The 17,472-nt window shown below is 37.7% G+C and overlaps 1 protein-coding gene across 2 annotated transcripts in view; it reads right to left on the bottom strand.

The window, feature by feature from the left end:
• Positions 1-1,091: 1,091 nt before the first annotated feature.
• The window catches only part of mmp16b (matrix metallopeptidase 16b (membrane-inserted)), a 54,386-nt gene continuing 38,005 nt past the window's right edge, over positions 1,092-17,472 (bottom strand). For both annotated transcript variants that reach the window (XM_073849029.1, XM_073849030.1), the window contains exons 5-10: positions 11,930-12,091; positions 9,942-10,159; positions 9,724-9,862; positions 9,286-9,436; positions 9,059-9,174; positions 1,092-4,241 (exon numbers count right to left, since the gene is read on the bottom strand). In XM_073849029.1, coding sequence (XP_073705130.1) covers positions 3,877-4,241; positions 9,059-9,174; positions 9,286-9,436; positions 9,724-9,862; positions 9,942-10,159; positions 11,930-12,091 — 1,151 coding nt within the window. In that variant the 3' untranslated portion in view covers positions 1,092-3,876. The remainder of the gene's footprint in view (positions 4,242-9,058; positions 9,175-9,285; positions 9,437-9,723; positions 9,863-9,941; positions 10,160-11,929; positions 12,092-17,472) is intronic.

Here is a 17,472-nt window from a genome sequence, read left to right as displayed (position 1 = left end):
ACCATGGCCAAGACCAAAGAGCTGTCCAGGGATGTCAGGGACAAGATTGTAGACCTACACAAGGCTGGAATTGGGCTACAAGACCATTGCCAAGCAGCTTGGTGAGAAGGTGACAACAGTTAGTGTTGTCAAAATCAAGCTCTTTGGCATCAACTCAGCTCGCCGTGTTTGGAGGAGGAGGAATGCTGCCTATGACCCTAAGAACACCATCCAAACATGGAGGTGGAAACTTTATGCTTTGGGGGTGTTTTTCTGCTAAGGGTGGATGGGGGACGGGGATGGGGACGTTAAATCTTGGGTGAGAACCCCCTTCCCTCAGGGCATTGAAAATGGGTCGTGGATGGGTATTCCAGCATGACAATGACCGAAAACACACGGCCAAGGCAACAAAGGAGTGGCTCAAGAAGAAGCACTTTTAGGCCCTGAAGTGGCCTAGCCAGTCTCCAGACCTTAATCCCATAGAAAATCTGTAGAGGGAACTGAAAGTTTGAGTTGCCAAACGTCAGCCTTGAAACCTTAATGACCTGGAAAGGATGTGCAGAGAGGAGTGGGACAAAATCCCGTCCTGAGATGTGTGCAAATCTGGTGGCTAACTACAAGAAACGTCTGACCTCTGCGATTGCCAACAAGGGTTTTGCCACCAAGTACTAAGTCATGTTTTGCGAAGGGGTGAAATACTTATTTCACTCATTAAAATGCAAATTAATTAACTTTTTTGAAATGCATTTTTCTGGATTTTTTTTGTTATTATTCTGTCTCTCACTGTTCAAATAAAACTACCATTAAAATGATAGACTGATCATTTATTCATCAGTGGGCAAACATACAAAATGAGCAGGGGATCAAAATCTTTCTATGCTTCAAAAAATCCTGAGAAAAAAACGTATCATGGTTTATATGAAAATATAAAATTCAGCTTTGCCCTCAGAAAATAAAAGACATTACAAAATATGTTAGAATACGAAATATCTTACCTTCCCCAGGATCCTACTGGTCCATTAAGTTCCCCCTTACAACTTAAAGTTGTGATATTACAGAGACAATGTGATATTACAAGAGTCAGCAAAATTATTTAATATATAACTGTTTTATTATATCATCCAAACAACCTTTCATGAATCTCAGTGATAAATTACATGTTAATGTCTTATGGTTGCCTGGTACATTTTGTTAACTTCTTCATTAGAGTTCACAAGAAGGATTCACACGCCACATCTGATAATAGATAATATCTTATTATTGATGTACTGCATAATTTGCCTTTCATATCCGTAATAAAGACACTACATGAGATATATATACAGCATGTTCAGATACACATCCAATACTCAGTGACCTCAAAGGTAGAACGGGGCATATTCTTGAGATACTCTTCTGTTTATAATGAAAACAACAGTTCACGCATGGAAACTCATGTGCACGTCTTATGATTGTGCAACTGGAAGGCTGACGCTGATGGCATGAGGTGAAACACCATAGTCCATTAAAAATCAGTTCATAAAACAAAAGATAAAACAAGGCATATGACAATATACATCACTCCACTTCCAAGAAACACTCAAAAGGAATATCAAACGGCAACATTTGATGTGTTTAGTGGCGGATACACTCTGAGAATGATCATGCTAACAAATATTTTTACATGGAAAGCATTTTTTAACAGAAATAAGCAGCTAATTCTCTGATTGCAGTATACAGTATCTTAGCTTCCTTTTAAGCTGTGCAACAAATGCTATTTTACCCAAACCCATGATTGAAAAGAGTGACTGAAGTGTTATATTCAGCCAGTAGACCATGTTATGACACTCAAGCTTTATCAGGATTATATCAGGTAAACCTTGGATGTTTACAAAGCAGCACTGTAATAAAACTTCTCTTTTTGTTCCTCTTTTCTAACTAATCACAGCATTAAGCGTCAGATATTCCCTAATATTCACCATCTGCGGCAATGCTGTATATCAGACCACTCACCTGGGTAACTGAAAATGGTGGTACTTTCATATCTCTAGTATCAACCCTTTCACATTTCATCTAAACAAAACTGGTGCCATCTTACATCTCAGTTAAGCACTATAATGAAAATTACCTTAGGGGATTTCAGTCTTAATACTACTGCAGTGTTTGTCTTTTTACTAGTTGGATTGTTAAGTTATATTGTAGTTCGTAGCTATAAGATAATGTTTAAGTAAAATTATTAAATAATTTTAACTCAAATCATTTTTTGTTTATTTATTTAATGTAAAAAAAAATTATTTTATATGGCTTGGTCAACTTTCTGCATTAGTATGCATTCTTATTCTCTGTTCTTATCATCTATTTTATATTATATATCTTAGTTAGGATAAAAGGCATACTTAATTTGACCCAAATTTTTAAAAATGCTGTGAAAGATAGACATGCAACAGCTTGTACAATTTTAAAGTTTTCTTGCCACTGGAAACCTTTTGAAAAGACATGGATGATTGACAGTGAGGTACATCCCACTGAACAGATTGCATTTTTATGCCTCAATGGGTCTTTTTGATATATGTCAAATTAAATATAGCTACATTATTGTTAAGCTTAAAATACACTTCGGATATTATGCATACACCAGGGTATGCATACAGTGTCAATTTAGTCAGCATAGTATGCGCATACTGTATGCATGCAGTCAGGGTTTTTTTTTTAACCCTGAGCCTGTTGCAATATCCACACTTGCAGTCTTCATTATGTTCAGAAACTCGTGCCTCAAAATTCATTAGATATTACATATAATTTGATAGTGAATCGTGAAGTAAAGTAGCAGAGACACTGGACAAAGATGAAACTTACTAGTCTGCATGTGTCGATCACCTGGGTTTAGGCACAGTAATGAATGGAATATGGCAATGCATTCAGCTGTACACATATGCTAAGCTTTCGTGTCAAAACTGGCTTTACATCTCAAAGACAATCTTATTTATGGGTAATCTATTGATTTTAAAGAAGGGTTCATTAGGTATTTCTGCTAAACGGCAATCTTCCGTTTAATAAATTCCCTATATTTGATTGGAAGCACTAAACCAAAAGTCCAATTTTCTAAGCTGCAGCTTTGGAGTCTGGAAAAACGCAGCAGCACAGAACATAGACAGCAGCCATACACTCTTTTACTCAAACTTTTAAACAGTCAGTGGCACTTTAAATCTTACTGCAAGTTTTCTTCAGTCAAAAGAGCAGTGATAAGCAAAGGAAGTAATGGAACGGGGTCACATTCACACAGGCACATGTACACTAACACACAGAAAAATAAACTCAATATGTGATTAAGGCATTCGACGAAATATTGCATGTAGCCCCGATGTTATATGTCAAGGTCCTTCTGATTTCCAAGCAGACATGTCCCATATATTCTGCAGCCAAATGGAACTCAAATAATGATCGATAAGCCAGTCATCTCAGAATATCCCATGTGAATGAAGCAATCCTCTTTGGACACTAAGGGCATATTTGGTTTGGGTATCAGTTTTTCAACACAAGCAAGTATTTTGGAGTGACACAGGTGAGTTCAAACTTTATGGAGTATCTAGATCAGCAGTCCGATGATAAATAATTCTCAAAATCAATTAAAAAGTCATAATTATGGTTTGTAGAGTAGCAGTTTACTCCTGCACGGGACTCTGAGAACCAAAATGGCCTCCCAAAGCCACACAGAGTTCCAAAACCATACAAAAAATGACACATTGCCAACTACGAAGGCTGACAATGGGAACAGGAAGTTGGCATGCTGTTCATTTACGTCGTCCTTCGTTTCAACAAATACCGACATAAAGTCAGCGTCTCAAGGCCATTTTTTTGACCTTTGAAGGGATTTTCAAGATGGACATTGTTTTAGCAGAAGGAGTGGGATTTTAATTTTCAGACCCACTCCTGCATGGATCGCTTGCAGTACAGTATGTGGCGCTGCGTATCCTTCCTCTTGAAGCGGAACACGGTGTAAAGCAGCACCATCATACACAGGGCCAGGACGCAGGGGATGGCGATGGCCACCGCTTTCTCCGCTCCACCGCTGCTTTCAAGTTTAAGTACGATATCAACGTCATCATTGTCATATTGTGGCGGTTCTTCTTCTTGTGGGGGGCTCCAGTCCCAGTCGGGGTCGGCGGGTAAGCCGTCGCAGCCCATGAAATCACGCAGGATAGATCTTGGGTAACCTGGCTCCACTCTCAGCCGCTGGTTGTTGAACTTCCAATACTCCTTTCCCTTGTAGAAGTATGTGTATCCTTAGGAGAGAAAGAAGACAGATCATAATGAACTATGCATACTGGAAAACATAACCATTTGTTCAAACGCTCACTAATGCTTCAGAAAGAAACACGATGCATTAAGAGCCTGGGGGTGAAAACTTTTGGAATTTGAAGATCGGTAAATTTAACTTATTTTGTCTTCTGGGAACTTTGTAAGTATCTTCTTTCATTTATAAAGGGCAGTACTAAATGAAAAAATAGTGAAATTTAGGCAAAATAAGGAAAATGTACATATTATTTTGTTCAAAAGTTTACACCCCTGGCTCTTAATGCTTCGCGTTTCCTTCTGAAGCATCAGTGAGTATTTGAACCTTCTGTAATAGTTGCATATGTGACCCTCAGTAGTTCTTAGTGTGAAAAGATGGATCTCAAAACCATACAGTCATCAGTGGAAAGGGTTCAAATACACAAAAATACTGAAAAACCAAAGAATTTGTGGGACCTGAAGGATTTTTATGAAGAACAGCGGACAGTTTAACTGTTCAGGACAAAAAAGGGACTCATGAACAACTATCACTAAATAAAAAAAGAAAAAAACAGCGGTGGATCATTCAGGTAACAACACAGTCTTAGTAAACTTTTGAACGGGGTCATTTTTATAAATTCAACTCTTATTTTCTCTTTTGGACTATATGTAAACATCTTTTATGTGAAATATCTTATTCAGGGGTGCGTTTCCCAAAAGCATTGTTAGCCAACTATGGTCGTTAGTTCCATTGAACTCTGTTGGTAACAACGGAACTTGCGTCCATGGTTGCTTTTGAGAAACGCACCCCAGGTCAGTACTAAATAAAAATAACATACATTCTGTATGATCCCTCTTATTTTGGTAAAATGTTTAACATTTTGCAGATCCTGCGAGGTGTATGTAAATATTTGACTTCAACTATACATATATAATGTTTATGGTCCTCCAAGTTCCAAGAGTACTCCAAGAGGGCCATCATATTATCAGGTCTGATATGCATTGTACATGCATTTTGTACATGCATTGTACAAAAACAAGGACACCATTGCCTAATAATTGCCTCTACCTGTGAAAAAATCCACTAAAGGCCATTCCAAATAAAATAAAACAATGGCATAAATTGTGTTTAAAGGCCCCATCTGGCACTGTTGGTTAAATTATGAGAAAGTAGATTTTATAATCCCAAATTCTTCCTAGAACTGATTGTCCAGCAAAAACTTGTTTGCATAAACAAATAGATTTGTAAAAGAAGTCACTGAGAGGCCGATTATGACAGTGAAGGAGCTCCAAGATCACCAGATTCATAAGACTCACTACATGCACAGAGTGCAGAGATCATAGTTCAAAGAAACTTCTTCTCTTCCACCAGTAGGCACCAACACATTCTCCTCCAATTAGGTAAACCCTGAAACTCGGGAGATTTTAAGATGGAAAGAGTTGAAGAGCATTTCTACAGTCTAGTGGCTCAACAAAATACTTATACATGGTGATATACACTTGTATAAAAGTAATGGGATACCTGACTGGGGACATTAACGATATCGCATTCTAAATACATAGACTTTAAAATAAAATTGAGCCCCTCGTTTGCCGCTACAAGAGCTTCCACTCTTCTAGGAAGGATTTTTATAAGATTTTGGAGTGTTGGAGTGAGAATATTTGCCGATTTATCAAGTAGAACACTTGTGAGCTCAGGCACCAATGTTGGACAAGAGGGCCTGATTCATAGTCTGCATTCCAGATTATCCCAAAGGTGTTCAGTGGGGTTGAGGGCTCTGTGCGGGCCAGTCAAGTTCTTCAAAATCTAACTCATTCAACCATGTCTTTATGTACCTTGCTTTGTGCACTGGGGCAGTCATGCTGGAATTGAAAAGGGCCTTCCCCAAACTCTTCCCACAAGTTTGGAAGCATAAAATTCTCCAAAATATATGGCTATGCTGAAGCATTAAAGGTCCCATATTGTAAACATTTCTGGAGGTTTATTTTAGTTGTTGATGTCCTTAAGAATATATATTTGTGGCATAAGTGCCAAAATCCATCTCAATATATTTTTACAGCTCCTTTTTTAGGAGCTCTGTCAAGAACATGTCGATTTTGGCCCATCTAATTAATATTCATGAGCCTCTCTTCTGACGCACAGCCAGGCCAACCACAGGTAACTACGGTCATGTATGCAGTAGCCTAAACCAGAGCCATAGAGAGAGAGACAGGCTGGCTTGGTGATACTCAACAGGATATTTCAGAATGATCATTAATGTTTTTTCTTTTTCAAACACCAAATGCAGTAAGCTACGTAACTGTTGCTTTAGTAAAGCCACTTTCACAATGCGCGTTGATTCCGGAAAATTACAGGAACGAGCGCTAAACCGAATGCCATGAAGGCAGTGTTGTAGTGATGATGCACGTTACCCTGCGACTCTTCACGAAGAAAAAATACATGCAAAGTGGAATGAAGCAGCGATCAGGGAGCTCCTCACTATCAGCGCTAAAGCAAAGATTGTTCATCAGGTTAGTTTCAGTTTAGTGAAATGTACGCGTCACATTACATCTCACATCCAAATGTCACATGTCTTTATGGGTTGTGTGTAAAGCACGCACAGATTCTGGAAAACAACTGTGAATGAACCAAATTAAACAATTCCGGAACAAATCATGGGACACATTATCCGTATATTTTCCGGAATGGCTGTGTGTAAGAGGCTGAAGTTGACATGCCACTGGTCTCTTATATTAATGTTGTTCGGAAGCCTGTGCAATGATGTAGTTTCCTGACATCCATGGACTGAATAGCGTTTTCTCGACTTGTTTTCGTGTTGTTGTTGCTCAACAATAGAATGGACGCGTTGTTGTCGTTGTTTGACAAAAGGAGGGTGGGACGGTGGTTGGTGCTCAGGGTGGTGACTGAAGGCGGTGACTGAGTAGATCGGACGTTACATTTTTACGGAAGTCACAGCGGCTCGTGAAAAGGAACAGCTACTTTAAGCAGGCTGTGTGCAGTTTACTGTGGATTGACTGTTTTGAAAGTCATTTGGTAGTTACATAGTCCCTAGATCTCAGTGATCATGAAAAAAGCCAGGAAATTTCGATTTTGACAATATGGGACCTTTAAGATTTTCCTTCATTGGAAGTAAGGCGCATAGCCCAATTCCAATTTCCACTGCTCCAGAGTCCAGTGCCAGAGCTTTACACCACTCCATACAATGCTCGGCATTGTATTTGGTGAAATGAGGGTTGCATGCAGCTGCTCGTCCATGCAAACTCATTTCATGAAGCTTCTGAAGCACAGTTTTTGTGCAGATATTAATGCCAGTGGAAGTTTGGAACTCTTTAGGTATGGAATCAGCAGAGCGTTGGCAAGTTTTACGCACCATGCACCCCAGCACTTGGTGGCCTTTATGTGGTCATCTGATTCATGGTTGAGTTATTGCTGTTCCTAAATGTTTTCCCTTTCCAATAATACTACTTACAGTTGACTGTGGAATAAAAATAATTAAGAGGTATGTCCCAATACTTTTGTCATTTCCATAATATTCACTTTGTAACTAAAACATTTAGACATTTTATATAACAATTTTGGTCATTTTTTAATTTTACTTAAAGAGCGGGTTATTACATTCAAAGATATTATCTCTCAAAAAAAAAAGTTGACTCTGAACTGCCTTAACGAGTCGTTAAGGTGGTATTTTGTCATATTCGTCATATTCTTCTGCCAGTTACTGATATACATCAGGTAACACATTAGCATAATCCCCACCTTCCTGCAAAATACTAACACTCTGACCTGCCCACAAACATTTCCGCTGGTTAGTGTGCTTACATCCTGTTGAGAAGACACTGTGTTCAGCGCTGTGAAAGTTTGTTTTGTTTTCATTGCAGAAAAATGACAATGTGAAGAATCAGTGGTTAAATTTTTTTTTTCCACGATACCACACCAATATTTTTACATATATGCCATATCTTGGCAAGTTCAACGAGACATTCGCTAAATGCTTGTTTATAAAAAAACAAGTCCGTACCTTCTTATTTGGACCAACAAGTGTCTCCTAACCACAACCTGTAAGTACGTTTCATTTGTATGTGTACATTTTCAAGTAAGTGCTAATATGTGATGTATACATAGTGCAGCTTTAGTTTTCCAGGTAAACCATGATATTACTGTTTTACTGAAATAGTTCTAATACTTTGCTGTGAACCCACTATTTCCAAAGAATGCATGGATTATGGTAGACTTTGTTGTTCTTATTACTTTGTTTAATATTAAAGAATGTAACTTAGACGTATTTTGGTTTACAAACTGTATTGTTTCATCAGTTAGTCATGTTAGCACTCAGCTAACGTATCCACCATTATTGTTTTGTGAAGGGTTTAATGTTTAGCAGCTAAACTTTAGCTGTGAGCACAATTTGCTTGCATTGTATATGGAAAGATCAATCACAACAGACTTGGCCAGCTGACCAATCAGAGCAGAGTAGGCTTATGGAAGGGATGGGTTTACAAACCTTAAGCTCAGAATTGCTTCGAACAAATTATTTCTAAATAATTGCAAAATGATTATAATATTAAATGTATATTCTGAGAAAATTACAATGTTTTCTGACCTTAGATGCATTTAAACCTGTTGTAGGGGACTCCAGTACAATGTTAGTGTCTGAACATATGTGCAAACCACCAGGCCATGGCACTAATACGAATGCAATCATTGTGAGTTCCAGTATTGTGAAACTCAATGGCTATGTTTTAAAACTAAATTTGTAATACGAGCGAATTGGTTTGGGGTCTTTTGCAAGGCACTGCATAGTCAGCTCGGATCATTTCAATGTCTCACCATTTTCTTTGTCCACAAAGGCTCCCTGTGGAGAGTCTGGGATGCCTTTCCACACAGTAATAGGTTTTGGATATCCTGGGTCCATGGTTCTCATATCCTCATTGTACCTCCAGTATCTGTAATAGTAGACAGACAGAAAAAATGCTCTCAGACATTATGAACAGTCAAGTGAAGGCGGTATCCACTGGGTCCCATTGTACACTGTAGCTAGAAACTATAAAACTGACCTGTCCCCTTTGAAGAAGTAGGTTTTGGCCACGTCTTCCCACCAAACAGCTGTTTCAATGCTCTGCGTAGGCATTCCAGTGCCAAAAAGAGAAATGTCCTGAGGATATGTGGGCTGCAGAGTTGTATCCTTAAACACCCAGAACCGGTTGCCTACAGAAATGCAAAGAAATGGAAAGACTGCCTTTAGTGTTAAAAAATGCATCTTCTTCTTCATATAACAATAGTATCATTATTGGTTGTTATAATAATAAAACTGATGCCAATTATGCTTGCATGCTAATTAACCAAACAATGGGAAAAGACATGCCAGGTTCTAAAAACAAACTCCAAACAAACCAGGTGTAAAAATGCCCTTAAAAAACTGAGCTCTTTGCTTCACATATTCACATCTATATTTAGCCTGTAAGATTTAAAAGTCAGAAGGAAAAGCATCTTACCTTTAAAGAAGACAAACTTCCCCTCGCTGTTTTCGTAGACAGCATCGATCTTGGGAGGCAGACCTCTCCAGAAGTAGCTAATTTGCATCGGGTATCCAGGCACCACAGAATTATCTCGCACCCTCCAGAACCACTGATCCTAATAAGAGTGTACTGATGTTAGGAAACACACAATTTATGCTGCACTAATTCTCAGTGAAGCTGTTCATTATTCACACCTTGAAGACGAACAGCTCCTGTCTTAAGATCGCTAAAGTGTTGAAACCTCCGTCACAGATGTTGGGTTTGGAGTTGGGGTGGGCTGGTTTTGATTTCTGCGGAGGGCGATGAGGGCGACCCTGTCGGTCATGCTTTCGAGGGTCAGTTGGTAGGTGCAGGCGAGGAGGCGTAGCGGTCGTGAGCAATCTTGTAGGCTGAGGATTTTTGTCTGGTGGACCTGCAGAATGAATACAGAATTCAAATCACAAGAGTGTTAAGAAAAGGAAAAATCTTTTAAAGATATATTTGAAAATGAATGCGCCAAGTGGTTGTGTAAAACGTTTTATTTTTTCAAGAAATGTACTGACTCCTCTACACATGTCATGAGATAGAAGTAATAACATATTTTCTTCCCTTCTCCAATACATGTGAGTGGACGCTGTTATTATGTTCAAAAGAAATTTGGTTCATTGTTAGTTCAGGTTCATTACATATATAACTTAACAGATACAGTCCCTTGCGAAAGTATTCATACACCTTTTTCCCCCATGTTTTGTTATGTTGCTGCCTTATGTTAAACTGTTTTAAATTATTTTTTTCTGTATCAATCTACACTCAGTGCACCATAATGACAAAGCAAAAACAGAATTGTTACATCGTAAATTATTAAAAATTTTAAACTGAAATAAGTATATTACAAAAATATGCATACCTGTAACTCAGTACTTCGCTGAATCACCTTTACAGCCTCAAGTCTTTTTGGGTATGAAGCTACAAGCTTTGCACATCAATATTTGGCAATTATCTGCCATTCTTCGCCTCACCTCTTCACCTCTCAAGCTCTGTCAGCTTGGATGGGGGGAGACGCACATTTTCAGGTTTATCCAAAAATGTTTGATTGGGTTCAAGCTCAGGCTCTGGCTGGGCCACTCAATGACATTCACAGAGTTGTCTATAAGCCACTCTAGGGTCATTGTCCTGTTGGAGAGTGAACCTTCTGCCCAGTCTGAGGTTCTAAATGCTCTGGACTGGGTTTTCATTAAGGCTTAAAATTCTGGTGCATTGAGCTTTTCTTTTACTCTGGCGAGTCCCTCAGTCCCTTTCGCTGAAAAACAGCCCCACAGCATGAGGCTGCTACCAGCACACTTAACTTTTGGGATGGTACTCTGCAGGTGATGAGCAGTGCCTGGTTTCCTTCAAACATGATGTTTGGAATTGAGGTTCATCAGAGCAGAGAATCTTGTTTTTCACAGTCTGGGGGTCCTTTAGATGTGTTTTCACAAATTCAAATTGTTTTTATGAGTCTTCACTGAGGAGAGGATTGAGTCTTGCCACACCACCAGATTGGTGTGTTGCAGTGATGTTTGTCCTTCTGTAAGTTTCTCCCATCTCCACATCACATACTGATCATGGAGCTCAACTAGAGTGACCATCAGGTTCTTAACAGAGACTACAACGCTTCTGTGAACCTTCAATGCAGCAGAATTTTTTCTGAACTCTCCCCCAAATGTGTGGCTTAATGCAATCCTGTCTCTGAGCTCTACAGGCAGTTTTTATTTTTTTTTACCACAATGCTTGGTTTTTGCTCTGATATGCATTTTTATCTGTTAGACCTTTTATTAAGACGTGTGTGCCTTTCCAAATCATACCCATTCAATTGAATTTGCTACAGGTTACCTTCACTTAAAGTGTAGTAACATCTACAAGCAATATGAATGCTCCTGAGCTAATTTTCCAACTATCCCAGATAAGGGTATGAATACTTATGCAATGGAATCATTGAAGTTTTTTATTTTTAATACATTTGCAAAGATGTTAAAAACCTGTTTTTGCTTTGCCATTATGGTGTATGGAGTGTAGATTGATGTGGGGAAAAAAAAGTAATTTAAAGCAGTTTAACATAAGGCAGCAACATAACAAAAAACATAACAAAGAAGGGGTATGAATACTTTCGCAAGGCACTGTACATAGAAGCCAGTGGATTATGGGACCAGAAGTTTAAACGCACCATATATTTTCTGGATGCCCTGTAGATCATCATGAGGCAGTTTGAAGCTCTCAGTGTCCATATACTGATAGAATGGAGCCATTATAGCCGTAGGGTCATTAGAATGCTCCAGTCCCAAAGCGTGACCAAGCTCATGGACCGCCACAAGGAACAGGTCATTACCTAAAGAATATAAAAACAACAGTGAAAATACAAAATACAAGTGCATATACACATAAGATTTGCTTTGTTTTTGTTTGTGCTTGTACTCCTCTCTATCAGAAGCATCTGGCGTTATGACTCACCACTCAAGTGCCTGATCTGAGAGCCATCTTAATGTTGTAATGGGCATGTGTAAAGTGTGTGGGCATGACAGTAGCTTTGGAAACAGAATGCAAAACAGATCCCACATTGCTTTATATTATACAATATGTAACTAGAAATACCCTCCATCTTGACCCAATGATGAATGAAAATGTTATGCAAGATATTCTTCTCAGTAAAGTATTTTATTATGTTGGCTTGGAGAGCCAACATATTGTTATTCTATTTAAACATATTATTATTATTCTTCTGATCCACAATTTTCCAAACGCTACTCCTCTAGGTCTTTAATGGCATAATCCCTAAACTTGGCAGAGACCTGGGCCCTGACCACGAGATTGCTGCTATATCTTTTTAGACTGATCAGACTTACAGTTTATTCATTATTCATTTTTGAACATGAAAAATTTTCCATAGACTTGCATAGGCTGAGAAAAAATGCCCCCTCTAAAGGAGCAATTCCACTCCACTGGACCGGCTTTAAAATTTAAATATTCCAGCAATCTAAGTCAGTCCACCCATTAGAACACATCAAGATGTAAATTCAGGCGCTTGTGAGCCATTTTATTTCAATTTGAAAGCGCTGTCTTCAGAGTGAGTTATACAGACGAGCTTCACGGCTCGAGCTCTCAGTCTGAGAACTATACATCACTGAACGTCTTTTAAAAGCATTTAAATAAAAACACTCCAGTGATTGTACACAATAAATATAGAAGAACATTTTAAAGAGCTACATTGAGTGCAAATGAGCGGTTTCCTGTTTCACTATAACATGGGCGACACATCTTTATTCTCCGAGTCAACAAAGACATAATTTGCACGTCTTTTAAAGGTATTTAAATACAAACACTCCAGCGATTCAACATAATAATAGTAGAGTAATATATCACAAAGGTCAAATGCTTGCTTATTTCTGCTTGTGTGGTCAACTGCACAGCAACGCGTCCTGGCTTTGACACACGCACTCCACACTACATTAATCCTCGCTTCTGCCAATAAGAAACACTTCTCTCGGACAAACACAGACAAGATCATTTCAAAATACACCATAGCTTAACGAATATAATCGAAAACAGTTGTCTATGATTCAAGTGAACATGAACTGTTGAGAAATAAATCGTTTGTGGATCATTATTTTGGATTTCAACATTAAAGAGGCCGCATTCTGCTTTCTGTCTTCAATGTTACTCCATAAAAAAAAAGAAAAAACATTGTTCGCTTGTCTTGGCTTCTTTTATATATTTATGTATGCATTTATTTATTGCTCTAACAAGAATCAATATATAATAAAAACTATGCATTGTTAATATGATTCAGAGATGAAGGCAATAATGGTAATGTCCACAAGAGGGGGCCACAGGATAACTAATCCTTCAAGATCTCAATTCAAAGACTATTTACAGTGTTTCATTTAGGTGAGAGAACTTTGAAAATAGCAAACAGGGAAAACAATTACAAGCATATAAAAACAATAAAAATATATATTTTTTTCACATCCAGCTAGCCAACTCTGTTGAACCTGTTATCATAGCCTAGTATGCTTTTTTTTTATTAGAATATGAAATATCAATGGCGCATTTTCGCAGCGGGGCAGCTCAAGAACGCCGGACACACAAGTGCTCTGCCTGTTTTGCCCCAAGACTGCCCGGGTTGGCTCTCCAAGCCAACATTTAAAGTTTGTTATCGAACTTTAGCTTCTAGTTAAATGTGCAGTTGTAGTGTAATTCAAACATTAAGGTATATGTTTCAAGAACTGTACTTTCAGATAATATAATATTAGTTAAATAAAAGGCTATCTGAGTGTATTATACAAACACAATTTTAACAAGCGCATTTTGAAATGTGAAACTAAAGTATACTTTAAGTCATTGGGTGGACTATTGTTATGGTACCTTCATGGTACATTTTTGGAGCTTTGCATGATCTGATGTGGTAACAGTGAGTGATTATTGTGGGAGGCATTCACTTCTAAATAACCTGTTAAAAATAATCCCCTAATTGCTGCTTATTTTGTAACATGTTGTTGCCAATCAGCCTTAATGTAAAGAAAGAAAACCACACAGTGTGTGGTCCATATAGACTGTGGTGACTCTAATGAAGCCTGAAACCACGGGAAGCTATTATGCCAGGCACGTGTAACATCAGAGACGGCAGCAAAACAAACAGCCGAGGGTCCTGAGTGCAGGCGGCAGTAAAAATGCCAAGCGCGAATGTAGTCGCAGCCATTCATTACTGTCTGGGCCGAGACATTTTGTGAAAGGAGATGAGCATCTTAAAAGCTCTCTGCATCCAGTTGGCCCAGGTAATTAAAGCTGAGTGCCTCTAAGTGGGGCTCGCAGTGAAGAGACGGATCTGATTACCTCTCATTTAATGGGTGCAACCATAACGCAAATACTACATATCAAACAAAGCTGACACCTGACATGGCACACAAACATCAACATATGCACATTAAGACATATTCAGGGAAGAATACCCTATGAATTTTAGAAAAAGATTATTTACATTGTTTTAGAACCTAATCAGCATCTTTACTCTGTCCCGCTGGTCATAAATATGTATGTAAAGTATTTTTCAAGATACCTCATGCATCAACTAATGTTAACACATGGAACGTTATTGTAAAGTGGTAACAAATGACATTTAGTGGCTCCTTCCCTTTTTTCTCTCTCCACAAATTCAAGTTTATATCTCCTAGTTTAGACTTTATAACTTGATATAATTAAAGAATAACAACTCTGTCAATTCTGAGAAAAAAGTAGGGGCTCTATTTCATTATTCTGAGCCGAGGGAAAAAAAGAGAATGGTGAGCTGATTTTTCTTATCAGAATTGTGTGGTATAATCTCGGAACATATAAATTTAAATGTAATTTTTATTGCTTTAACTTTTATTCCATGCCTGCCATAATCTCCACCCACAAAAAAAAAAAAAAAAAAATGTCTTCAATGTTTGCAAACACTGAATTGGTCTATAGGCCTAATACACAGGTGGATTTTTAAGGCACAGTATGTATATTTTTTACCATAGGCGCATATTTAAAAAAACATTTCTGAAATAATTGTGATTAATTATGATTAATCATCCCATCTAACATTATAGTTTTTAAATATACTTTTATATTGCAATAATTTCACATCCAATCTTCAAATGAATGTAGAAGCAACATAAAGACAGTATATTTTTAAATATTTGTTTAATCTCATCTTTTTATGACTGAAGGCGAATATCACTGATAGTAAATACTACTGATGTCTCTCTGAAATGTTCTTTTTCCTTATATTGAACCATTTACTACAGCCATTCAGCATTACAGTATAACTGAAAGCTATCAATTTATTGGACTTAAACTGGAAAAATTTATTGCATGTGTTAATGCACTAATTTTGACAGCATAGAATATTTCCAACTCTTTGAATAGTTTTAGCATGCTATTTGGTTTAGTAATGTATTTGGTCTTGGCGGACTAGATACAACAGGCATACATAAATCCCATAGCAGAACCAGACAGGTGGAGCTGGGGGAGGTGGAGAATTTCAGAGGAACCTGCAGCAGGACTAGCTTACAGTGAACACTGAATCTATGTTCAACCATGTTAAGCAAGCAATCTCATTGGCTGCAGAATCAGCAGATGCCAGTCAGCTTATGTGATGTGGTAAATAATCTGATTGCTAACAGATTGCATGTAAAGGATCTATTAGCCTACATCATCTTTCTTGAGTTTCATTACTGAACAAGTTATTTATACACTATTATTCAAAAGTTTAGCTCATGATACCTAATGCATTAACTAATGTTAAAGGGTTAGTTCACCCAAAAATTAAAATTAACCCATGATTTACTCACACTCATGACTTTTTTTTTTTTCAGACGAATCTAATTGGACTTGTACTGAAAATTGTCCTGGCTCTTCCAAGCTTTATAATGGCAGTGGGCAGGTGTTTTTGTTCAACAGTCCAAAAAAAGTCCAATAAAGCGCATCCATCCATAATAAAAAAGTACTCCACACGGTTTTTCCTGTAGGCTTCCTGTAGCAAATCAATGCAATTTTGGGTGGATGATGTAGGGCGTATGCATTGCACATTCACTGTTGATCCCGCGAAAACCAACGTTTGTTGACAGGAGCAAAAGAACCAAAGTTTCCTTACTTTAGCAAAGGAAAACCAGTCTCCTATTGGGTTATATCAAAATACTCTGACAGTTTTCATTACAAATCCTCCTTTTGTACTTCTAATTCATGGCCGGTGTTTTGTTTTGCTCTCTCTACTTCAGCATTCGTCAGTTCTCAATGGCGCATGTGCAATGCATCCACCCACAATGGCTTCTGTGTACGACAGTTAGCACAAGCTAAAGAAAAGTGGTTATTATGTTTTAAATATGGATATTTTTCTTACAAAAAATGCATAGATTCACTACAGAAGGCCTTTATTCAGCCCCTGGAGCTGTGTGAAGCACTTTTTAGTATGAATGGATGCACTTTATTGGACTTTGAGATGTCGAACAAAAACACCCACCCACTGCCTTTATAAAGCTTGGAAGAGCCAGGACAATCTTTAATATACTGTAACTCCAACTGGATTTGTCTGAAAGAAGAAAGTCATATACACCTAGGATGCCTTGAGGATGACTAAATCATGGGCTAATTTTCATTTTTGGGTGAACTAACACTATAACACATAGAACGTCACTGAAAAAAATGTCAAACAGTATATAGAAATGTCTTTTCTATATACTGTGTTTTTATAAATATTTATGTTTTAAACCATGGAGGTGAGCCAATGGATATCACACAAGCAACGTGAAAACTGCGCAATATGTGACCTTGGACCACAAAACCAGTCTTAAGTCGCTGGGGTATATTTGTAGCAATAGCCGAAAATACATTGCAAAAATTTTTTTTTTTTTTTATTTTATGCCAAAAATCAAGTAAAGATCATGTTCTATGAAGATTTTTTGGTAAAATTCCTACTGTAAATATATCAAAATGTAATTTTTGATTAGTAAAATGCATTATTAAGAACTTAATTTGGACAACTTTAAAGGTGATTTTCTCAGTATTTTGATTTTTTTGCACCCTCAGATTCCAGATATTCAAATAGACGTATCTCAGCCAAATAGTGTCCTATCTTAACAAACCATACATCAAAAGAAAGCTATTTATTGAGCTTTCATATGATGTATACATCTCAGTTTTGTAAAATTTAACCTTATGACTGGTTTTGTGGTCCATGGTCACATATGT

This window comes from Garra rufa, chromosome 10 (genome assembly GCF_049309525.1).
Source record: "Garra rufa chromosome 10, GarRuf1.0, whole genome shotgun sequence".
NCBI classification, from domain to species: domain Eukaryota; kingdom Metazoa; phylum Chordata; class Actinopteri; order Cypriniformes; family Cyprinidae; genus Garra; species Garra rufa.
This window is presented reverse-complemented; position numbering and strand designations above follow the sequence as displayed.